Below are 26,274 nucleotides of genomic sequence, written 5' to 3'. Positions count from 1 at the left end.
CTTAATCGGTTGAGCTTAATCAGTTTCAAATTTATGTATCGTAACTTTTGTTTTAATAAATCATATCTTTTGTGTAACCCAAAATGACCATGCTAATTATGGAAACTTTTCGCCTTGTAACCATGAGCATATTTTCAACAATCTCCTACTACACATGTCATAGCAACTTAATGGACCACCTTTAGCCTAACAAGGTGTACATCATCTAAGACTACGACTGTGCTCATAACATAGAGGTATAACTTTGTTTTATAATATTCATATGAACCTCATAAAATAGAGGTATAACAATTCTTAGTAAGTGATAAAATATTACTTTGTTTTATAATATTCATATGAACATAAGACATGGAAGTATGTCAATCAAACATTCAAGATTATGTTTTTGATAGGGATTTATTATGACCAACAACAAACTACACTATTGATCCATTATCAACTTAGTTTGAGTATAACTGTACATTTGATGTCAATACCAAATTATCATGGGGCCAGGTATATCGATCCTGCCCATTCATCATGTCGTACCTAGACATTCTCATATGGCTACCGGTTATTGACAATGTTGGAAAACACCAAAACACAACAAAATGCATAACTAGGAATCTCATGCATTTCCATTTGAAAAATATAGGATATTACTATCTTATAAGTGGGTTACTTGAATACTTAATCTCCATTAAGTACACATATTAAATACACATGAGTATTAATCACATCTTTATGTCATGTTAATCTTCGTGTATAACTTGCTAAAAACTAGTATTCAGTAAGTTAAGTAAACATGCAAATTGAACACAACAATAAATTAATGAAATTGATTGGAATCCATCATATTATTAAGTCTCAACATAATAATCATCAAATTAAATAAAATTTATAATGTAATGCCTATCGACCTTGTATAAGTATCATGTTTGGTCTGCAACTATGGTTTGGTGAACATATTGACAAGGTTCTCTTCTGATGTAACTCTGCTGACTATGATGTATCCTTTTTCGTTAGGTTTTCAGACGTAGGGTTCTTCAGTATATGCCATGTGCGTTTTTTAGCTTTGGGATCTTTATTCAAGATGATTGCACCCTCATTGTCACAGAAGATCTCAACACGACCCTCTAAGTTTGAAACAACACTGAGATCATCGATGAACTTGCTCATCCACATGGCCTCTATTGCATCTTCATTAGTTGCTATATACTCATCATTTGTCATTGAATCCACTATTATATCTTATTTGGAACTCCTCCAAGTCACTACTCCACCGTTCAGTAAGAACACAAATCCCAACTGCGAACGAGAAGTGTCTCTATCAGTCTAGCAACTAGCATCAATACAGCCCTTTACATTGTGCTCTTCCATACCTCCATAAACCAATAGCATGTCATTTATCCTCCTAAGATACTTAAAAATGTTTTGACAACAGTCTAATAATTTTCACCAATGTTAGCCTCATAACGACTCATCATGCTCATGGCACATGAGATATCAAACATAGTACATATCATGGTGTACATGATTGATCCCATGACCAAAACATATGGAAGTTGATTCATTTTTTCTAACGATCATCACTAGAAGTAAGACTCTAAACTTTGCTCAATGTCATACCATGTTGCATAGGCACAAACCCTTTTTAGAGTCCCGCATCTTGAATTTCTTCAAGATTTTATCTATGTAAGTACTTTCGTTCAATCCAATTCACTTAGATCTATCTTTATAGATCTTTATACCTAGTAGGCATGATGCTTCTCTCAAGTATTTCAAAGAGAAACAATTCTCAAGCCAAGTTTTTAAGCAAGGTTGGGACATCTTTTCATATGAGTAGAATGTCATCGACATATCGTACAAGGAAAACTACAACACTTCCACTAGCTCTGACATATTCTCATGACTTATCTTCGCTTCTCAAAAAACTAAACTCTTTGACTTCTCCATTGAAACAAAGATTTCAACTACAAGATGTTTGTTTAATTCTATAAATAAACTTCCCAAACTTTACTCACTCTATTTTGATATTTATATCGTACAAAACGTTTTGGTTGTACCATATATATACATCTTGTGTAAATTTTTCATTAAGGTTTGTCGCTTACACACTCTAATAAATATGGTGTACAACCAATTCAAAATTAGTTTACAAATATCGAGTCAATCGAGATTGCTAACAATATCAAGCCCAAATTTAACCTTAAAATTATATTTCTTAAAAGCTATTTCTTTTTTGCCGTCAGTTTTAGAACTGGTGGCCTGATTGGCTTTCAGTTGAAGTGATCAGTCTGAATTTTGAAGTTATACAACCCCACCCACCACAAATATTGTCAATTATTTAATTTTTATCGCTTTACTTTAGTTAGAGAATCACATGTTTTTCTATTATAGATTTGCCATTTTATTTCTAGAAAGAAAAATGGTTTAGCTTTGTTTTCTTGATAATTGATTTCATTACGACTTGTTAAACCCAAAAGTAACGGGGGAAAAGGTAAAACAACAATTATATATAAAGAAATATTGCCGTTGGTTTAAGTATCCTATGCATCATTACTTCATTAGTCAATGTTCACTTTAAGATAAAGATCAATTTCAATAGTCACTCTCTAATAAAATCCACCTGAAGGATTTATTAAATGTAATCAGAATTTAGCTTTCAAAACAATCACTTTCTCTACTATAATTGCTCAAAGAAGCTATAGTATAAAAATGATTACAAATGTTCAATCATGCATGTGCTATGTTGAAATTATGTATCCGTTAGGACCGCTACCATGATATTATTGTCCTGAAATAGGTAAATTTGAACATTATTTTATTATCCTACTTAAAAAAATAAAAAAATAAAATACTTGTTTCAACCTAATAACCGTCTTGCCCAATTCGATTATGTTACCACCTTCGGTTCGAACCAAACAGAATGCCGACCAGAATAACCAACTCAAGATGTTCATGGACAAAGAAATATAATTATTTGAAAAGAAATAACTAAAAAGGTATAAAATCGTTTTCTTATATAATCATGAAAGTGGAGGTTAAATGATTGCGATTGTCAAATTCCTCAGCACGTCCTCATGATCACTGTCTCTCCCTTTACTCATCCCTTAAAAAAAAAAGTTTGAAATTACCCAAATAACATGCACTTAACTTACTATTTTGAATCCAATATTAGTATATCCAAGGGAATTACTAATAATAGTTATCAAGTATTCACATCACTTTACCATAACTAAATACTTTCAAAAATAAAAAGAGAAAGAAAAACCCAATTGCCCATGTCTTAAATTAAGTTGTGGGTGGGTTGTCTTCCATCACTAGAGTTATCTGAATCATATGGAATTCCATTGGTGCTTCTTCACTAGCTTCTTGTTTCTAAGCTACCCCAACCTCATTTCATCTAATCAAGAAGGTGTACATTTTTCTTTAAAACATTTGAACTCTAATCTTCTTTTATCCTAACTTATTTTTGCAACAGGTTTTTGGAGTTTATCATGTGGAAGAGCTACAAATTTCATTGATTCCTCCAACATTTCATGGGTATCAGACTATGGATACATCACAAAAGGGAACACCACAACTCTTGATTTCAATGACTCGATTCGGTTTTTCCCAAATCCTAAGAACCGGAATTGTTATAAGCTACCAATAAACTACACATATTCATCTTTGATTCTTATTCGAGTCAGTTTCATGTATAAAAACTATGATGGGCTTCAACAACCACCAATGTTTTCTGTTTCTCTAGGAACAGCTGTTTCTGCTACTATTAACCTATCATTTAAAGATCCATGGATAGAAGAGTTCATATGGCAAATTGACAAAGAGACTCTTTTGTTATGCTTGAATTCCATTCCGAATGGTGGGATTCCAGTCATTTCTTCAATTGAAATCCGACCGATGCCTCAAGGAGGTTACTATAATGGAATGGAAGATTTTACAAACAAGTTGCTTAGAAAACGCTACCGGATCAACTGTGGTTTTACTAATGGCTCTATTAGGTATGTTTTTGGAATGAATGGAATCTGTGATTGGTATAATGTAGATGGAATGGAATTCGATAATAAAAATTGAATAACTAATTCTTAAATTGTTATTTTAATGTGGGTGATTTGATTTTTTTAATAAATGAAAGGAAGAATGGAATTGAATTCCTAAATCTATCAAACACTGAATTTGAAGTAATCTGAATTCCATCCATTTGTCAACCAAAGGAATGAAATCTCAAAATTCAAACTCCTTGAGAATCAGATGTGATTGGAATTTGAGAATCTATCCCATTCCATGATATGTTCGGCTGACAAATGGACGGAATTCAATTCCATCAAAATGGAATATGAAGGAGCCTGATGGAATTGAATTCCGTCCATTCGGCCACCAAACACTTCATGGAATGGAATATTGAACTCCGATTCCGTTGGAATCCACAAACCAAACATATGCTTTTTTTTTTAAAAAAAAAATCTTGGTTGGTTCCTAAGTAAGATGATGTTATAATTGTAGGTACCCTTTGGATGAATACGATAGAATATGGGATCCAGATGAAGATTTTTCACCTTTTCATACATCAATTGGATTCAGTAACCCTGAAACTTTTGATACGTGGAGCCTCAACGAGCGTCCACCTCTACCCGTTGTTCAAACGGGTAGAGTTTTGGCTAGGCGAGAAGGGTTAAGTTACAATTTTGCCCTCCAAAATCTTGGAGATTACTATCTTGTTGTATATTTTGCTGGAATTCTTCCGGTTTCACCCACCTTTGACATCTTGATTAATGGGGAAGTTGTTGAATCAAACTATAGAGTAAAAATCTGGGAAGTTGGGAGCTTGTATTTCTTAAGGAAAGGAATCCAGAACTTGAATATTACTTTCAAAGATATTACTTTCTACCCTCTTGTGAATGCAATTGAAGTGTATGAGATAGCAAACATACCTCCCGAATCCTCTACAACAGTAGGTTAGCCTCCCTCCACCCAGTTGTACACTGTAGAGTGTAGAGTACAACCCTCTGAAGCATGTTGTAATATAACCTATTAACCTGTCTTTACTTTATCCATGTCCTTTTTTGCAGTTTCAGCTCTTCAAGTTATTCAGGAGTCCACTGGGTTGGATCTTGAATGGGAAGATGATCCATGTTCTCCAACAACCTGGGAGCATATACAATGTGAAGGAAGTTCTGTCACCTCATTGTAATAAAAAACATGTGTCAGATTTAAAATATTGGAATTATTCGAATATTTTTTTTCTAAGTTTTGCTTTTTTTGACTTATTGATAGGGAACTATTTGACATGGAATTGAGGTCAATCAGTCCTACATTCAGCGACCTATTCGATCTAAAAACACTGTGAGGGAGAACTTATAAACAGCAATGCAAGCAGTTCAATTCAGTTGCTCTTTTTTTTTCTTTAACTCTTTTATTTCATTATATAATGCAGAGATCTTCATAATACATCACTTGTAGGAGAAATCGAAAACCTGGGTGGCTTAAAGAGTCTTGAATATCTGTAATGATCAACACACATCTAAAGTTCAGATTCTTTTCTTGTTTCTTGAATTTAAGGCTATTAATCAAGAAAATTATGGACTAAATTTTTTTTCAGGAACCTGAGTTTTAATAAGTTAATATCATTTGGGACTGATCTGGATGGATTAATCAGCCTTCAAGTTCTGTAAGGCCCGTCTTAATCATATTTTTATGATCATTTATCAAAAACAACAATCACAATGTTTTTTTTTTTTCTGTTGTAGGGATTTAAAGAATAACAGTTTAGAAGGTTTAGTTCCTGAAAGCCTTGGAGCCATGAAGAATCTTCACCTATTGTAAGTTAATCACGAGTGCTTTCTTTGTGAATCGATCAACTAAAAATCTTTGTTCCACTGATTTCTATAATTTATTAGGAGTCTGGAAAACAATCATTTACAAGGCACCATCCCAAAGGCATTGAACAAAGATAGTCTTGAAATAAGGTATGAAAGTCCCGATTCCAACATTCCAAGAATCGCTGTTTCCGATTCCGAGCAACTCTAGAAACACGAGCTAACACAATGATTGTGTGCAGAACATCCGGGAATCTGTGTCTGAGCTTCACCATGTCAAATTGCTATAATACTACACCAAATGCTTCAATTGATGCACCAAAAGTCTCGGTTTTCGACAAGAAGAAGGAAAAACTTCATAGTCATTTAGCAGTTGTACTTGGTGGAGGTGGAGGAGTACTTTTTGTTCTTATTACTGTGTCTATTTCAGTTTTCTTATACATAAGGTCAAGGAGAAATAAAGAACAATCTAAAGAAAGAGAAGGTGAGCAAGCTGACCTGGAATTGAGAAACTGGAATGCAGCAAAAACCTTCTCTTACAGAGAAATCAAAGCAGCCACTCGCAACTTTAAGAAGACTTTAGGACGTGGTAGTTTTGGGTCAGTCTACCTTGGGAAACTTCCAGATGGAAAACAGACAGCTGTCAAAGTCCGATTCGATAAAACAAAACTCGGAGCTGATTCTTTCATTAATGAGGTATGTTCAACTTCAACATCTAAACTTTGTATGGATAACACCGTTGAATGTGTAATGATGTATGTTTGGATACATAAAGACTTTCTTTTCTGGAGAAAATGACCGTTTTACCCTTGTATTTAGAAATGACATTGAAGAACAAAGAGTGGCTGTATGTATTAAGCATTTAAGCCACTCTAAATGCATTAAGTCAAAAAGAAACAACAACCTATTCTGACAAAATGAAGGATTGATTTTCCAGGTGTCCATTTTGTCTTCAATTTGTCACCAAAATCTTGTAACTTTTGAAGGATATTGCGACGAATCAAAACAGCAAATACTGGTTTATGAATATTTACCTGGTGGATCATTGAGTGAGAATCTTTATGGTATGTCATTCACACCTGTCAAATTTTATAAAACCTAGATTTGTGTTGTATCATTTAAGTTGCTCTTTTTTTGTTTTTCAGGAGCAAATAGCAAAAAAATAACATTAAATTGGGTGCGTAGACTTAAGATTGCCATTGATGCTGCAAAAGGTTTGGACTACCTACACAACGGGAGCAACCCACGGATCATCCACCGTGATGTGAAATCAAGCAATATACTTTTGGATGCAAACATGAATGCTAAAGTTTGTGATTTTGGCCTATCAAAGCAAGTAACTCAGGCAGATGTGAGTCATGTGACAACTATGGTGAAGGGAACTGCAGGGTATCTTGACCCTGAGTGAGTTGTTTCTCTTTTGTCAAAAATCCATGAAATTGTAAAAACTAACAAGACGTGATCTTCTAAGTTCTATTATTCTATACTTGTATTTGTATGCAGATATTATACCACGCAACAATTGACTGAAAAGAGTGATGTTTATAGCTTTGGAGTTGTTCTTTTGGAGCTAATTTGTGGTAGAGAACCATTAAAGAGAACAGGATCACCGGATTCATTCAATTTAGTTTTATGGGTATTCAAAAAAAATTCTCCTTTTCTATTTACACTTATGTTAGGTCAACCTTTGACCAAAAAAATTGGGAATTTTGGCAGGCGAAACCGTATCTGCAAGCGGGTGTATTTGAGATAGTGGATGAGAGCTTACAAGGAACATATGATGAAGAGAGTATGAGAAAAACAGCTGTGATTGCTTCCATGTCAGTTGATAGAGATCCATCACAGAGACCAAATATGTCTCAAGTACTTGCTGAACTTAAAGAAGCCTACAGCATCCAACTATCTTATCTTGCAACTATTGAACTTCCCACTTGAGAGATGTAGTAATACTTAAATTATATGTTTAGTATTTATTGGAAATATGTTGCACTTTTTGAGCATGATGATATGTAAGAACTGAGACAAATCTAACCAGTAATATAAAGCACAAGTAAGAAACAGCCTTGTATATAGCTTCATAGAAGATAAAGCGTGTATAGAATTACAAATGAAAGACAGCTCTTGTGGTTTGAAAAATGAGCTATCTAAATCTATGATCTATCTACACATCAAATTTTACTTCTTTCTAGTTTTCTTATCTACCATCTATTATCTATCATCATCCTGAAAATAATGTAATGTTTTAAATAAGTTAATCATAATAATATCTATCTAATCCTTGGTACCTCATTAATTGGTAGCAAGGTTAATTAGAGTAACGCCTTCTCAGGTAAAAAAATAGTGCTGTTATAGCTGCCACAGCATATGGGAACACAGTCCATACTCCCTGTGTAATCACAAAATTTATTAGCTTACTTTAAATGGAAAAAAGGGAAAAGTACAAAAAAAAAAAAAAAGACAAGATGATTTGAGGTAGGGGTAAGTGTAAGGGATAGATTCTTACAACTACTGTAGCAACAGTGGCAATGGCAAATACAGGGCGTTCTCTCAGAAAGAATCCAATTGCAAGCTGAGATTCACAATAAAAATGGAGGCATCAGATAACCAAAAAATAAATAGATTACAATGCCTTTATTTGGATGAAATAACAGAAAATCTATATTTTTAATTGTAAAAATATGGAAACCATGTGATGAAATAGAAATTATGTAACCTGAATTGGAAGAGTAATCAAGCCACCACAACAAACACCAGCAAAGAAACACTCAGGGGATATATCCTGTGATAAATGAGAAAATTGTTTTTTTTTTTATGATATTGAACAGGTTAGGGTTATATAAAAACCTATGTTCACTAACCAGTGCCCCAGCAAAAAAGGCAGTTGGATTTCTCACTCCTAGAGAAAATCGTTCAACTGCAAATTAAAATGTAGAGATAAAGAGTCACAATCAGCAATTTTAACGATTGTTTAGAAATACAGATTTATGAAATGGCATAATAAAATAAGTAACAGATGACTCTTCAGAAAAGCAATTTTACATAATTGTGATCATGTTACAAGGAATTAATAGAGCATAACTAAAACATACCAAAACCAATGAGATTCCCATATCTTTGAACAATGTTGGTAAGGCCAAGTGCTTTGTCTTTGCTAACCCCTAACTACATTCATTATATAAATTTAATCACTTTCTTTCATTGTTATATATCAAGAAAGATGCATATAAAAGTACAAAAGGTATCTAGGAAGAAAAAGAAACCTTCGAATAAACATCATCAGATGCACCAGATTTCTTAAATAGCCTCCCAAGGTAAAATGGTATCATATCACTAATGCAAACTCCCCTGAGATTTATTTCAAGATTACAATGCAAGTTTTGCAAAAGAGCATGTGAAAAGTTTTAACTATTTATATAAAGATACATGCACTAACCAGTATACCCACAATAAAGTGGACAAAATGTGTGGGGCGTTTCTAGAAAATGATTCAGCCAAAGACTGTCTTGTCCCATCTAGTGACAACATCCGTGCTAGTGAGATGCCCACCTACAACATTCAAGATCACATATTTTATATATCAACAAACATGATGACTTTCACATAACTTTGTTTAAATGTATAGAAGAATGTCACACACCCATATATTTAACGCCTCTTCACTTATAAAAAGTCCACATCCTGCAGCCATCAGCAGCCAAAAATAGATCCATCTGACATGAACAATATAAGTAAAGATTTATACATGAGTATGACAAAAGTGGATTTAAATTACTTAAGAACACAATAAGATTAGACATATACCCTGGAGTGTATTCTGGAAGTATGATTTTGTATCCAAAAGCATTGAATGAAAAACCAACAGTGGATACAGCAGAGGTAGATGAACTGCCAGCCAATATTTGAATACCAGAAGATGATCCCTGATTGGGCTGTTTAAGACATATGGACAATAGTGTGATTGTTGCAGCAACACCCAGGAGTATTGCTAGTTGTGCAAGCAATGAACTCCTTGTAACAGTGGTTTTATTTTGTTGTTGATTCCCAAGTATCACATCAGCAGTTTCATCTTGTCCCTCAGAGTTGTTTATGTATCTTGTTGTGTCGGTATATTCTGCATCTTCTCCCCGAAAGCTTCTGGTACTAAAGATAATGAACGATATGTTAACATACATACATGAATGTAATCATTAACTATCAGTTAAAACCCTTGCTGAGAATGTTAACAGAGAAATAGGTTTTTGAGCAAAATTGAGATGAATCAGACTAGCAACGACTATACTAATCTAAAATTTTGTTTACATTCCTTTGTCAAGTTCATACAGATGCTAAATCCATGCAAATTGAAACTAAAAATTCTTGAATTTAAGCCAAAGCAACCATAATGAACAGCGAACGACGTGACATAAGACCAAAAGCTATAAGAATGCAAAAGGAAAAAGTATACCATCATGGATAAGTATACATGTGCATACATAATGTCACAAAGAAATGATTACCAGAAAGGTGAACGGTTGAACAAATTTTGCGTACTGTTAAGAACGAGTTTTCCGTCATGCGTGAACAACCTACCACCAGACAAACTGATATTACTGCTTGAACGCTTATTGAACGACAACTCAGACGACTGAGGTGGGCGGTTGCGGTGGTGCAAAGAGGAGTTTCCAACGGAAAGAACCACCGCCATTGACGAATGCGTACGGCGGAGCTCAGGTTGGTGGCCACCGTGAAATATTTTCTGCGTAGTTGAGAATTGAGATGACGATTTTCGACGGGACTTTGGGAAGTCTTTTGAAACGTGTGGTCGAGGCCTCCTCCGTGGGTGTTTATGGGCCGTTTAGTGTCCATGATACTTGGGCTTCATTTTGTTGGTTACGCACAAAAAAACCGGTTCACGAATTGGTTCACTTCTTAAACGGTCTATTGGTGAACTGAACTGATCTCAAATTGAACCGCCGATTTTCATATATTCGCATTTCTAATCGTTAGGACCGGTTTACTCTTAACTGGTGTTGTCGATTATGCACAAACCACATATGATACACATATATACCTACTGTTTTAGTGGGTTTCTTTTTTAATATGTCAATTTTTAAAGAGTCTAACCATTCATACCAATTAACCATGCATATATTACCCGTAATATCTCAAAGAAACAAAACAAACATTGGAAAAAAAAGTAGCAATCCTATTGTTTTTTTAACAGGTTTGAGAAACTGGTTTATGGTGAACTTGTTTGTACAGGATCAAATTATTTTGATGGTGCATCGGATTGAAACCGAATCGGTTTAAGGGTGAACCGATATTGACTACAACCGAACCGGTTTAGTTCCACTGAACCGAACCGGTTCGAAAAAAATAGTTTGTGCACCTTTAGGTTGTTGTTTGCAAAATGCACAGTGCAAGCCTTCCATGGCATCTCCCAAATCCGAATATACAAATTTGCAATGTTTTAAAAACCGGTTTTTAAGTTGAACAAGTATGGTGATTGGTTCCAGTTTAAACCAGTTCGACCAAGGTTTCAAACGGTTTCTAGAATTTTCATCTTTTTCCTATTTTCCTACACACATATAGACATCACAAGTTTAAACAATAAAAATACATATAAATACAAGTTCCAAATCAATCCAAGTGAATTAAAAAAACACATAACTATAAGTTTACATTAATTCATGTGTAGAAAAAAAAAATGTATAATACAAAAACGAATGTAGTTTTACATGAATACGGAGATATTAAAAAACTTCCTAACATTTATTATATGTTTTTATTCAAAAAAATCTAAATATATATGAAAAAAAAACACAAAAAGTTTGTCATGCAAAATGATTCATTTTCATATGTTTTTATTTAATTTAAGCGATTCAATCCATTTAATTTAATCGCGTTTTTGTAAAAAAAAACGGCCGGTTCATTTCGGTTCAAAATTAGACATAAAACTGGTGTTAGCTGAATCACTCTCTTCTCCAATTCCCACTTCAAACTGGTTTTTAAAACATTGCAATTTGGTCAATTCGTCACTAAAGAAATTTGGTTGCAAATCTGGTTTGATTGATCTTTTTAGTTTTTTCATCACTAAAGAAATTTGGTTGCAAATCTGGTTTGATCGATCTTTTTAGTTTTTTTTTGCTTCGAAAAGGAAATAAGGGAATTACACAAATAGTCCTTATCGTTTGATGTTGTGTGTGTTTTTGGTCCCTAAGTTTTTATTTTAACTTAAATCTTCCATATGGTTTGGTTTTGTTGTGGATTTGTAGTATTAGATGTTCACACACATAAAAAAAATTATAATACCCTTATGTATTTCTTTTTTTTTTTTCTTTTTTGTCATTTGTTTTTAACTATGTTAACATTATTAATTGAGAATGCCTCCACACGCTCCACTCCTGTTAATCATCTTTCACGTTATGTGCTTCCTCTATCTCTTTCTTCGCTCTATATCGCTTCCTCTTCTTCATTCAGCTCCTTATCTCACAAATCATAGCCAAAACACCACCTGAAAAGTCCACCAAATAAAGTGTTCACCAAGAAATCAAGTGTGAGTAACAGGCGGGAAATCATTCAACAACCCCAAAACAAAAGCAATTGATAGTTAATCATTTAACGAAAAATCAAGCGGTGGCAACTCCAATGAAAGAGTATGCTTGCATACGAAAAACTCTAAAAATATGTGAATCTCTGACAAAATTACCCAGTAATAAATTGTTTAGCAACCCCAAACCAACCCCATTTTCATTCGCCTTGAAATCTATTTTCTACTACTCGATGTTTTGATTTTACTTCCTAGTAAAATTGAATTGTTGTTTGACATGATAAAAGGTTCATGTATTGGTATCAGTTGTTGGTACCGAAATTTGAACACTCATATATGGATCAATAAGAAATTTGGAATATTAAGCATAATGATTCACGAAAAAAAAACACATTTAATGAATTCTCCATAGAAAATCACTAAAAACTCTTTGTCTCTCTCTAACATCTATACAAATCATCAACGTTCACAGTAGAATATATATATATATATATATATATATATATATATATATATATATATATATATATATATATATATATATATAGGGTTAGGTTATTTTGTTTTTTCTAACTATTGTGTGCCAGAATGCACAGATCTTGACCATCGGATGGAATATAATCAAATGTCATGATTTGAGGGTCTATGGTAGTAGAATATGATAGCATGTACCATATAATCACACAAATTTCAGCATAAGGGCATTTTAGTCAATTAACCTATATTAAAAAAGGAAATTTTCGGATTTTTAGGGATGATTAATTCCTTTATTTTTTAAAAATCTGAATATTTTAAATTAATTCAAATTTAAAAATCCGATTTTATTCTGTCAGAATGATAGAATGTCAACCATAAACTAGTGAATGTATTTTTCGATTTTATTCTGTCAGAATGGCAGAATGCCAAACATAAACTAGTAAATACATTCTAAAAGAATACACAAAATCGATTCTTGAACTAATAATATATCAAAAATTACATTGTATGATTGTGATTCATTGAATAATAACAAACATTCTGAAAGAATAAACAAGTATAATTCTTAAAAAATAACAACATTCTTAAAAAATGAGTGTGATCATTCTTTAATTCATTCTTCAACCCTTTCCCATCAGGTCTTCAAGCCATTCTTGAAGCCTTTTCTACCAGAAATTCATTGCCAAGTAATTTGTAGTGATACACTTGTAAAACCTGCACATTAAACATACAAATAATTAACTACAATTCTATCAGAATACAACAAATAATATTCTTACAAAATAAACTATTATGCAAGAATATTATTTAAGAATTTGTATTATCAAGAATATATCCAACAAACAAAATAAGAACTAGCATCAACCTATTATGACAGAATAAGGAACTAACATTCTTCGGGTTCCATGTGTTTCTTCTCGATATGTTCAATGTATTAAACTACAAATTCTGACAGAATAAGGAACTAGCATCAACCTATTGTTATGAAAATGGCATCCAACCCAATCTAAATTGAGTTATATAGTTCTGAAAAGAATAAGGAACAAAGTGAAGTAAAAACATTAATGATTTTTAACTATTTTTTCATTGAGGCATTTTATTGAACACGTGGTGTGCTTCTTCAGTTTCTTCAAAAAAAATTAGTGATAGTCTTACCAATTCAGTTTCTTGAATTCAAGAAACAACCCCAAACAACCATGAGTTATATCCCATCCATTATCATAAATTTTTTCAGGAAAACCCAAACATCCAAATCTACATGGATTCAAATCAAAATAAGATGAAGAAGAAGATTACCTGTTGGCCATGGAAACAATAAAGAAGATCAAAAACTGCAAACTTTATGAAATTGAATGTCCCATTCGAATGAAACAGCAACTTCGATTCATAACGAATTAACCTTTTTTATCAATTAATTGAAAGAAACAATAAAGAACATCAAAAAATACATACCTAACGATTATAAACAAGACTTCAAAGTTCAAACGATAAAGGCTTTATACAAAATCTCGGATAGATCCCAATGATGATGAAGGTCGATCAACAATTTGATGGTGGTGGAATAGCCACTTGCTGCGGATTTGGTCGACAATGAAGACCACCAAGCATAAAGAAGTTGGAACAATGGTGGTCGGCGGACTAGGAGGTGTTGGTGATGTACGTCTCTGGAAAAAACAATGGTGTAGGATTTTAATAGGTAAATAAAAATTGATCCCTTAAATAAAGGGATGTCAGTTGTTAATTTTGGATATTCATTAATACATATATGTAACATTACTAATTTACCCTTATTTAATTAATTAATTAATTAATTGCTAATTTCTGATTGGTGCATTTAGGCACACAATATTTGTTAAAAACATTTGAACCTATATATATATATATATATATATATATATATATATATATATATATATATATATATATATATATATATATAGTAACATCCATTTCTCAAGTATTCATTTCATGAATTAATTGTTGTCTTTTATGGATTTTGTCGTGGCCAAGGCGTGGCATCCATTTTTAAGGAAACGTGTATCCGAGCAATGCCACGGTGTGACAGTATGTTTGCCACGGTGTGGAAGCCATTTGGTCAAATCCTATTTCATGGTTGGTGCCCTATTTTTCAAAATCAACCATTAATCAACATTGTTTACAAAAGTAGTCACTGTTTCAAAAGCATTATTTCAAATCAGAGTTTTCCCGAGACCCAGTGACATAAAACAGGAAGTTGTGTACGATCACGTCTTTGCCTTCCCACAATCCTCTAAAGTACCTAAAATGATAAAATAAAAATTGTATACCAAAGCTTAATGAGTTCCCCCAAATTACCAACACACACACACACACATATATAACAACATATACCAGGTCCACAACTAGAAAGATTGATTACCCCCGAGCCCACAATATGAATCTAGCATGCCAATCAGGCCCTTAACTCATATATGGATTGCTCCCGAGCCCTCAGCATGAGTCTAGCATGCCAAGCGGGCCCTCAACTCATATCTAGAATGTTGTCGGGTTTGTTGGCTCTCACACAAAGCAATACAACCTCAACCCAACACAATATGTCGACATATTAACAGATAAACATAAATGCAGAACTAGCAAATACAAATAATCATGTAGATCTACTAATCAACCATAAACTAGCATAATACTATCCTAACTAGTATAAATAATCTAGTGGGCCGGTAGTGGTGCCTTCGATCCACGATACAGTGATAAGAAACTCAACGCACAGCCTGACGAATATTTGAACAATACACTACTCTGAATACCGGCTCTACAGGTCACCTATTCAACAGATAGAGACCAAGGATTAACAATAGCTCAAAATACCCAAAATATTCTTAAGTCAAACTTGATCAACCCTGGTAAAAGTCAATGATCAAGGTACAAAACCTAGTCAACACAAAATAGATAGAGCTTTTCATCCAAGGTTTCTAAAATGGTTTCTTATACCTAATAATCCAGAAAGGTCGTAACTTTATGGACATGCATGTCCCTTCCATTTTAGGTAAAAAAAACAAGGCAATAAGGAACTCAAGCTTGAGCATGGGACCAAAAACCCCATAGATTCTTAGATCTAGAACATATGACACTAAAATGACCATATGGATCCATAAAGTTGCCAACTTTAAGAGATCCAACCTTCCAATTCCTCACATCATGAAGTTTGAGGTACAAAAGGGCTAGATCTAGAGCTAAGTAATATAAAGATTGGATATTGAGGACTTAGAAGAGTGCACAAGAGAGACATGGAGAGTTGATTGCTGAAATAAAGCCCAAGGATGCCTTATTCTTATTCAAAACACCACCAAACTCATAAAAGATATGGAAGCTAGGGTTTTATCTTGGAGGTTGTGGGAGAGTGATTGAGGTTGAGGGTGGTTAAACCTAGCCATCACATTCTCTTAAATAATGGATCAACCCTAGATTAGAGTTTTCAACTAAATAGCGGTCACGCCGTGGCGAATAGATACCACATTGTGACGCTAACTTAGAGCCCACGGAACTTTGGCCTTGGCCACGTCATGGGACTCCATCACTATGTTGTGGCCACCAGAAATCCAACATCTAACATATTAAATTACTTAAAAGAAACATACCCGAAACATGGTGTTACATGAAAGATTATGATTGTGAGATCTTGTATAGTCATGGGAAGGCCAATGTTGTGGTGATGCCTTGAGTCGCAAGGCAACAATTACGCCCATAAGAGATCTATGTTTGATGATGGTTATCATTTCACCACTTTTAGATTTGATCAAGAAATCACGTTAGAGGTATTAAAGAAGGAGAATTGTAAGGAAGAGAGAATTAGGGGCCAAGTTTTCGTTATTTGTCAGAGATGGTCGTGGATTATTGACTCAGTGCAGCAAAATATGGGTTCCAGTTGCTGGCGGGATTAGGCATAAATTATTGGAGGAAGCACAAAAGTCAAACTTTTCGATCCATCCATAGGCCATAAAGACGTATAGATATTTGAGATTGTGGTATTGGTGGACCATCATGAAGAGGAAGATAGCATTATATGTTGAGCAGTCCTGACATGCCGGAAAGTTAAGGCCGAACATCAAAGACCTCATGACAAGATGCAACCATTACCCATTCCCATATGGAAATGGGAAGAGATCACTATATAATTTATTACGAAGTTGCCAAGGATGGCGCGTGGGGTTGATTCTATTTGGGTCATTATCGGAAGGTTGACTAAGAGTGATCATTTCATCCCCATTTCAGAAAGCATTTATGCCGAGAAGTTGGCCGACATCTACATCAGAGAGGTAGTCGCTCATTACGAGGTTTCAGTTTCAGAAAACTCGAGGATATGCTCAAGGCATGTGTGCTAGATTTGGGTGGGAGTTAGTATACTTGTCTTCTATTGGCCGAGTTCTCCTAAAACAACAGTTATCATGTCAGTATTGATAGACCTCCCTTCAAGATGATGTAAGGGAGGAGATGTCCGGACCCCGGTTTGTGGGGGAAAGGTTGGGCATCGAGTTATGGGGAATATTGAGATGGTACTCAAGACCACTAAGTTGATACAACAGGTGTGTGACCAACTGCAGACCGTGTAGAGTGGCCAGAAGAGTTATGCCGATTGGCAACGTTCGGATCCCGAGTTTCAGGTCGGAGATTATGTGCTTCTGAAGGTGTCACCTTGTAAGGGTGTCACTCATTTCAGGAAGCGGGGCAAGTTGGGCACCAGATTCATTGGTCCTTTTAGGGTTGTCGCCCGGGTAGCCAAGGTTATGTACCGATTGGATTTACCTGTCGAGTTTAGCCAGATTCACAACACTTTTCATGTCTCTCAACTACATAAGTGTTTAGCCGATGATTTCACGATAGTACCCTTGGATGAAATTCGGGTGGATAAGCGTCTGAATTATGTAGAGAGACCAATTACGATCCTCGATAGGAAGACGAAGACATTGCGCAACAAAGTAGTGGGCTTAGTGACTGTGCAACGGCAACACCGGAAGGGTTCCGATTAGACTTGGAACCCCGATGAAGAAATGAGAAAGCACTACCCAAGTTATTTGCAGCAGTGGACTTCGAGAACGAATTCTGATTCAAGTGGAGGAGAGTTATAGCATCATGATCCTCGAGGTATGAAAAATTAAAGTAATTTTTAGTTTTGGTATTGGACACGACGTAGCGGATGTATCCCCATGACGTGGCATGGTCGTTTTAACGTGTGTATCGAGTTGGTTGCTACGACGTGGCGTCTGTTATGGGCAAACCCTAATTTTGGGTTTAAGGCCCTATTTAAAGGAAGTGATGGCTAGTGTTTCCTCCACCCTCAACCTCCATCACCTCCAAGAGCCTTGAAGAAACCCTAACCCTCTTTTCTCTCTCTCTCTCTCTCTCTCTCTCTCTATATATATATATATATATATATATATATATATATATATCTTTCTCTCTCACTCTCACATTTGAGCTTATATTTAGTGTTTTGGTGCACTTTTAAGGAAAAAGAAGAAAAGTTGGTGCAAGTATTAAGCAAGCAACACCACCCCATCATTAAGATCGTTTTCTGTACCATTTGTAAGGATTCAAACTTTTATCTTTATGGTTTAATCTCTTATATATAGGTTGTTTTAACCCATTATGGTCCATAGTTTTTGATTGAAGTGAATAGGTTGAATAAAGTTTACAACTCGATGACCTTTCTGAGTCCCACAAACATTATATTCTATGGATCTAAGAGTTGGATGTGGTTTGTGAACTTTGCATGAGTTTTGGCCACATTTCCACCCTTTTGACCTAGCTTGGGTAAAGGACATACATGGGGGCATGCATGTCCAAAAAGTTTAGATTTTTATGAGTTTTGTCCACATTTCCACCTTGTAGAGTATAAGTTAAGGGCTTAATGGATTAATGTATGAATCCATTAGGATGTCCAAACCCATAAACCACGACGTGGCGAGTATGTTGCCACAGCTTGGGGATTGAGGAATTCGCAACAGTTTTTTCGGCTAGTCTCCATGACATAGCTAAGGATTGGCCATGACGTGGCGATCATATGGAGTTGAATTTGGTTGTTCAGTTTGACCATTGACTTTATGACTTGGTTGACTTTTGGCCAATCAAATAGTTTTAGAAGGAGGAATAAAGGTTTTCCTTTTATGGTTTATTAGGAGGTGTATAACACCCGATTCATTGACTGTGATAGCTGTCAGTTGTTAACTACGTCTGCATGGTGAGTCTTCTCACTATACTATGTAGGTTGCTAGATTGTCTTTGTTACTCTTGCATGAAAGATTGTGGTTAAATCACAACACATGTATGAAAGATTGTGGTTGGACCAGAACACCTGTATTAAAGATTGTGGTTGGACCACAACACCTTCGTGAAAGACTGTGGTTGGATCACATCACTTGTTTTTCTTTACGACTTGCATGGACAACCATGGTTGGATCATGGAAGAAAGGTTATGATTGGGTTGTAATATGGGAGTGATTGTAAGAGTATGGTTGAATCATAACGTTCACATAGGGTTGAAATACACGCTTAGGGTTGGGCCCATTGATATGTATAGTATGTGGTATTTTAGGTAACTCACTAAGCTTTATACTTACAATTTTGTGGTTTAAATATTTCAAATACTTCCAGTTCTAAAGGGAACGACCCAACTTGACTGCACAACATCCCATGATGGCTTTTTCGCATTGATTATTACCATTTCATTTTGATGTTTGAAATATGCATTTTACTATGGTTGGTTTTGAACAAGTGATTGTTTGGTTTTTTTGGTTTGAAAATGAAACTTTTTATTAGTATTTTAGGGACGTTACAAGTGAAAGTTGAAGTCAAGAGCTTTTGAGATTGGGGGATGAATTTCAATTTATGGAACTTAAGATTTGAAGATTTAGGAGATGAATTTCAAATTATGGAAGTTAAGGTATGATCTTTGAATTAGTATAAATATTGATGTAGTAACAATTAGAGTTTGAACCTCAATTGTTTAAATAAAGACTTTCTTGGGTTAAAGTGAAAAAGTTAATATGTTAAAAATGCTAGTTGTGTGTAAAGTCAGAACAAAGGCTAAAATTAGTAAGTTAATGGGTTAGCCATGTCTATAGGTGAAATGTTAGAACTAAAGCATCTAAATCCATCCATTTACTTCATTTTTCAAATACGGAACCAAATCCCTCCGTTCACTTTATTTTTAAACATGTATATATAGATAGTAGGAAGACCTAACTTTTAAGAGATTGTTATAGATTTAGCATATACATTGAAGTGTATTTAGTGAATCTAGGTTAAAACCTTCGAAAAGAAGTTTGTGAGATAGCTTATTAAACTCTCATTTGTCATTTAAGCTTCGATGTCTAGAAACCTCTCTTAAATTTGAATTTTATTATAAATTTGGTGTTAAATGCGAAAACTAATGTATAATTCCATGTTTCCATCATTAATGTATAAGTACAAGTTCGTCTATAAGGTTGAGATCGATCTCTTGAAGCTAAAATGGAGTTTTTTCTGGATCAATAGTTGACATGCTATTGAATTTATCTAGTGGGATTTAATTATATTTATCGATTTCGATTCATATTGAATCTTATAAAGTCTAAATCATGCTTTTAACACCTTCAAATATATGAAATAACAATTTAACAAATTTTGATGAATTTTGTCAAGTGAAAATTAACCAAATATTCAATTAATGAATTATATAATGATTAAAGGCTGTAAATAATCTTAAAATATACTTTGGAGTTAGGTGTCCATCTTAATTGCAACGCATGAGTGAAAAACAAATCTAGTAGTCATGTCTACAGTTTTGAAGTCCTATTTTTGGAAAGTATGATTATCATCGTCTACTAATTACTAATGTTAATGATGTTGATTATTGTATCATTTAATGTTTGTACAAAATTTTGAATTATGTTAATCTATTATAGATCATTGACGTCTAACTCTCAGTTGATTTAGATTAATGAAAATAATAAATTTGGCAAAAACCACAAAATAGGACTTATTTGCATTTAGCTATGTAGGGCCTTGTATAAGGCTTTGTAAGACATTGTAGAAGTGTCAAAAAGAGGTAGTAAGGAGTGCCTTTAGGTGTAGGCCTATAAGGACTTACATATTAGTTTACAAGGCATTGTAAATCTCGTTGCAAGACCTTGTAGATGTTTGTAAGGCCTTGGAGACCTAGCTTTAGATATCTAGCTTGTCAGTGTAATTTAAGCTAATTAATGATGGTCATTTGTTTGATTATACATGTTCATATGTTATATAATCCTTCAACACTTATGTAACTTGTTAAAATATAACATATACACTCAATGTGAGTTCATTACCTAAAAACACATGTCCCATAAATAATATGTATTTGATTTATCTTATAGCATGAATAACACATGTGAAATATTATATGTAATATGTGTTGCTTTCACAGAATACCATATTTAATATGTGTCGCATTGTCTCTCGATGTTATTGCTGCACACTCTTAGTTTTTAAAACTATTGTAATTTTGAATGTTTGGGACCTTATTTGCAAATTGTTTTCTTAAAATGATTTTTTATCTTATAAAACACTTACACTTTCATTTTAAATGAGTATTTCAAATAGTTTTTATAAGATGTGTTTCAATGGAGTATACAAATATGAATTCCCTTAATATTTGAGTATTTCTTTATTGGTATCCTAAACCGTAGGGCTTTGATATGAAGTCCGAATTATCAAATTGTAATGTTTGAATAAAGAAATATGCGAGTCTCGTTTTGGCTATCATATTAGTTGTTAAAATTCAAAGTTTTAGTGAGTGACAAATTACATAATTTACATTCTAATTCATTTAAAACACTTTAAACTTAAATAGACAAATAACATAAAATTGCATTCAACTCAAATATTGGTCAATTCTTGAAAAATTGAGAGATACGAAATACAAAACACAATGTACAAATCCAATTAAACAAAACCAGTTAATAGGTAAAATCAGTCAATTGATTGGTTAAACCCTACAAAGGGAAACCAATTAAAAAGATTGACATATCAAAGCTAATTAAACCAACTAATCTAATTAAACCTAATAAAAAAAATTAATAAATGATGATTTACTATTAATTTGTTTAATAACAATATATACATGTGATCACCTATATATATATATATATATATATATATATATATATATATATATATATATATATATATATATATATATATATATATATATATATATATATATATATATATATATATATATATATATATATATATATATATATATATATATATATACCATTATTTCTTATTTTACACTTCTCATCTGCAATTTTCAAGCCTATCATCGTCAATATTTATGGATAAGAATGGTTTGTATTTCCTACATAATCTTATTTAATATATTTTTGTTTATAACAATCCATCTATCGATAAAACAATATGGGTTGTTGCATAAATTATTTAATCGAGACTTGTAATGAGAACACCGATGTATGAAGTCTGATTGAGATTCATGTTAGCTTGCAGGCAAGTTGTCTGAAGTTAGATTAGTTATCCGATTAAATAGTTAATGCATAAATCAAGGATATAACACTACATGTAAAAGTAAACCAAAGGGACATGATAATGTGATAGGGTTCCGTTCAATTATATATATATATATATATATATATATATATATATATATATATATATATATATATATATATATATATATATATATATATATATATATATATATATATATATATATATATATATATATATATATATATATATTTTATCATTTTCCTTCGCTCGGGGGAATAACCGATAGGATGACGTCAAATTGGTCTTTAATATTATTATTATATTATTATGTAAGTAACTATATTATATAAAACACATGTTATTGACAAGATGCGAAAAACGCATGTTTAGGGTTTTCGTTCAATTAGTATTTCCTCTTTGCATTATTAAAACTTCAAATTCACAAGATGAGAAAAGCATATGTTATTGACATACACAAGTAATACCAAATGAATGAAGACACTTATGTGGTCATACCTTTTTTTAGAAAGATAATTCACGCATTCTAAACTACTCATACTCTACATCTTTTGCCCTAACGAGACAAAATGTTTAGGGTTTTTATATATGTCTTGTACACAATGTAAAACATAAATAAGATTGCATGCAGAAAAGTATATTTATCACATATTTTTATAGACTAAATGAAAGAAATAACAACTTAAGTGTATACCAAAGAACTTGTGATTTGACGATACAAGGCGTTAAGGAAAGGTGATCATCAACAATATACTGAGGATTTAAGAGAACTTGAGACGAAAGATGTATAATATGAGTAATATAGCTAGCATGAGTTAGTGGTTAAGAAAAATAATATGATAATGTTTGACTATATTTTATGTTTTTAGAAACATATTTTCTATCTAAAACTGTGTGTCCCAAAATACTATTATGGAATATTTATCTCTTAAATAGAGATTAAGTAACGATATGATATTATTATGTAACGCTTTCAAGCAAAAAAATATTCGATGCAGATACCGAAACAATAATTTTTACAATTAAAGTGTATGACCTACTTTATTTTTCAAATTTTCCAATAGACAACTAATATAACAAATTCTAATTGTCTCGTATTCATGCGGATGTTAACTCTTTTTTTTAATTATAAAATTGAACTACAAACACACACTATTTAATCCATTTTAAACAATATTTTTGTTTACAACAGAACTTGAACTTACCAATTATGATTAAAAGACATCTTTCATCAATACCTAATAATGCTTAACTACATGCTCTTTGGTCTTAATTCCTTCTGCTTGTTTGTTCTAAAAGACATTCAGACAATAGTTGTCAGAATTTTCATCCATCCCAAATATACTCTCAAATGGTAAAGAAATTATTATATAAATACGGGTCGGATCTATTGACCCAAAAAGAAAAAGGATTCACGAATGGCACCTACTCTACTGCTAGTCTACTAGTATAAAGAGGCGCACTTTAGAACTACTGAGTCACCAATCACTATATTATCTCGTTTTTTATTAGCTGTCACTACCACCCCCCACCTACAGCCATCCCCCACCACCGTCGCAACCACCGCTGCCTACCATACCCCACCGCAGTTCACAGAAATTCGCCTTCTGAAAGCCCTGATTTTGATCAGCTCCACCTTATGGCTACCGATACTCCCTCTCCACCTCCTACTGCCTCACATGAAGAAGAAGAAGATAACATCAACCAGCAACCGCCTACTCAGCAGGAGTTGGTTCTGTCACCGCCGTCACCAATTGAAGACGTTGATCAGCACCAGCAATTTGAAAACTCAAATTCACCTTATTCGCCGCGGACGTCCGTCACAAAATCGGAAAAGCCTATCGACCGCGAACATCCACCACCTGAAGACGTCGCAGATGAACAGGAACCGGTTCCGACTTCACCTCCGCCGCAAGACAAAATGCTCGGCCTTCAGCAGCCTTCGCCACCACCGTCGCCTTCCTCCTTCTTACAACCGTCACCACCACCGCCACCTCCACCTCCACCGCTACCCACAGAACCTGAATATCCACCGGAAAACCTTAGCCCTGGCCATGAATCTCCTATTTCAAAGAAATCACCATCATCACCAAAGCGAGACGAACACCCCTTGCAAAGCCCTAATTATCGTGAAACCCCTTACCCAAACCCTAACCCTAACTCGGATCATGAATCTCCGTCTCCGTCTTCACCAGCAACACTCCAAGGAAATCCTAGCCCTAAACCACACAAATCGCCTAAAGACCCCTCTCCGTCGCCACCACCGACCGCCGCATCACCATCATCACCACCACTCCTCCAAGCGGTGGCCAGCTCTTCACCGACTAAACAACAAATCTTACCCTGGACCCACCAGGAAACTGCAAACCTGATCCAAGCTTACCAAGAAAAATGGTACTCTTTAAAAAAGGGACCCCTTAAGGCCAGCCAATGGGAAGAAGTAGCCATCACGGTGGCTGCACGCTGTGGCTACGACGAGCCCACCAAAACCGCCAAACAGTGCCGCCACAAAATAGAGAAGCTTCGTAAGCGTTACCGTGCAGAGAGGGGCAAACCTAGGTCCAAAGCCACCGCTTGGAATTTCTTCAAACTCATGGACAACCTGGAAAAAGGACCTTTACCAATTTCATCATCACTGCCCTCTATGGAATTAGTCGAGTACCAGAAACCAAGCAACTCTAATGGCAAAAAGAGGAAGAACAACGATGATGGTGACAGTGAGTTTCTGGTTAACAAAAGAAGCAGGTCTAAGATTTCTTCTAATCATCATATCTCCAATGGCAGCGATGCTCGGTTTTCAGATGGTGGACATGATAGGGTTATGAGAGGGTTGAGGACTCCAGTTGTTCACAAACATAAAGGTTTTTATCAGGAGGAAGAAGAAGATGATAGTAATGAAGAAGATGAAGACAATGAAGAAGGGGTAGCAGCACAATTGGCGGCTGAAATAAAGGGGTTTGCTGAAAAGTTTGTAAAAATAGAGAATAAGAAGATTGAGATGATAAAAGATGTTGAGAGATACAGATTGGAGATGGAGAATAAGAGAATGGAAATGATACTTGAATCACAACAGATGCTTGTAGAGACTGTAAACAAGGCTTTTGGTGGATCTCATAAACCACACAAGCTTTCTGCAAATTAACAACAGTTGAAGATCTCAAGAATCAAGGTTCAAGCTTTCCTTGTGTAGTCGATAAATTTTATTTATGTTTTTATCTTTGAATAACAACTTAGATTGTTGCAGATTTGTAGGTTTAGAAACAACTTTCGGGTCTTATTTGTATTTATTTATTAAGGTGAGAAAGATTCGAAGAAGTGATATTGTGGTAGAGGAAATGGTATAAATGGATATAACATTCCAACTTTGAATATACAGTCCAGAACTTGCATGTTGGTATAATTTCATATTTTACCTCTTTTACTCTTTAGGGTTTGTGTTACTTGAGTTATATTTTAATGTTTGTGAAGCTAACCGAGTCTAATATTTGTTCAAAATATACCATTATGATTGGCACACATTATGTTTTGCCTATCTAGTCGTTTTTCTCATATTATTGTATGTGATGATAACAAATTCCAATGTTTATTCAAAATGTATTGTTATGATGTGTTATAGCATGTTTTACCACTTATTCTTTATGTGCCTTTGAGGTGTCATCTATCACTAGTATGATATTAAGTTGTTATATCGAGAACAATTTGTGTTCGACGCCACTCAAGTGCATAGGTCTCAACTTTTGATTATGGCTTTCTTCCTCTTAAGATTTATTGTTCTCCTTTCTGATTTATATCAATTACACAATAAAATACATATTAAAAGTAACATAAATCATGATATAACAATATGGATGCTATGTTGATATCGCCTCATCAATAGAGTGGATTACACTTTCGGACATTAAAATGAAAAAGTGACTAATTGAGGTGACGCAGAATAGTTGA

At 34.0% G+C, this 26,274-nt stretch overlaps 3 protein-coding genes across 4 annotated transcripts; 2 read left to right on the top strand and 1 right to left on the bottom strand.

The window, feature by feature from the left end:
- Window positions 1-3,188: 3,188 nt before the first annotated feature.
- Window positions 3,189-7,871, top strand: LOC111907663 (probable LRR receptor-like serine/threonine-protein kinase At5g48740). The gene is made up of 14 exons (XM_023903464.3): window positions 3,189-3,397; window positions 3,464-3,986; window positions 4,489-4,940; window positions 5,055-5,172; window positions 5,260-5,328; window positions 5,420-5,488; window positions 5,585-5,653; window positions 5,733-5,804; window positions 5,883-5,951; window positions 6,044-6,497; window positions 6,739-6,865; window positions 6,947-7,205; window positions 7,305-7,437; window positions 7,518-7,871. Exons 1-14 carry the CDS (start codon window positions 3,322-3,324, stop codon window positions 7,734-7,736), a joined length of 2,709 nt encoding a protein of 902 aa, XP_023759232.1. The 5' UTR covers window positions 3,189-3,321; the 3' UTR covers window positions 7,737-7,871.
- Window positions 3,603-10,578, bottom strand: LOC111907664 (uncharacterized). Of its 2 annotated transcripts, XM_023903466.3 has the most exons (11): window positions 10,298-10,578; window positions 9,603-9,941; window positions 9,439-9,511; window positions 9,235-9,347; window positions 9,062-9,146; window positions 8,891-8,963; window positions 8,660-8,715; window positions 8,515-8,580; window positions 8,305-8,370; window positions 8,087-8,187; window positions 3,603-5,130 (listed from the first exon to the last, which is right to left on the bottom strand). In XM_023903466.3, the coding sequence occupies exons 1-10, from the start codon at window positions 10,483-10,485 to the stop codon at window positions 8,107-8,109; spliced, it is 1,140 nt and encodes a 379-aa protein (XP_023759234.1). In that variant the 5' UTR covers window positions 10,486-10,578; the 3' UTR covers window positions 3,603-5,130; window positions 8,087-8,106. The 2 variants fall into 2 exon arrangements, with proteins under 2 accessions (XP_023759234.1, XP_023759233.1); XM_023903465.3 differs by lacking the exon at window positions 3,603-5,130 and having other exon boundaries at window positions 7,853-8,187.
- A 13,229-nt stretch (window positions 10,579-23,807) lies between these two features.
- LOC111907662 (uncharacterized) lies at window positions 23,808-25,737 on the top strand. Its single transcript, XM_023903463.3, has one exon. It carries the CDS (start codon window positions 23,972-23,974, stop codon window positions 25,472-25,474), a length of 1,503 nt encoding a protein of 500 aa, XP_023759231.1. The 5' UTR covers window positions 23,808-23,971; the 3' UTR covers window positions 25,475-25,737.
- Window positions 25,738-26,274: the final 537 nt, after the last annotated feature.

The sequence above is a fragment of the Lactuca sativa genome, chromosome 8, assembly GCF_002870075.4.
Source record: "Lactuca sativa cultivar Salinas chromosome 8, Lsat_Salinas_v11, whole genome shotgun sequence".
In the NCBI taxonomy this organism is placed as follows: Eukaryota; Viridiplantae; Streptophyta; class Magnoliopsida; order Asterales; family Asteraceae; genus Lactuca; species Lactuca sativa.
Note: the sequence above shows the minus strand (reverse complement) of the source record. Positions and strands in the feature narration are given on the sequence as shown.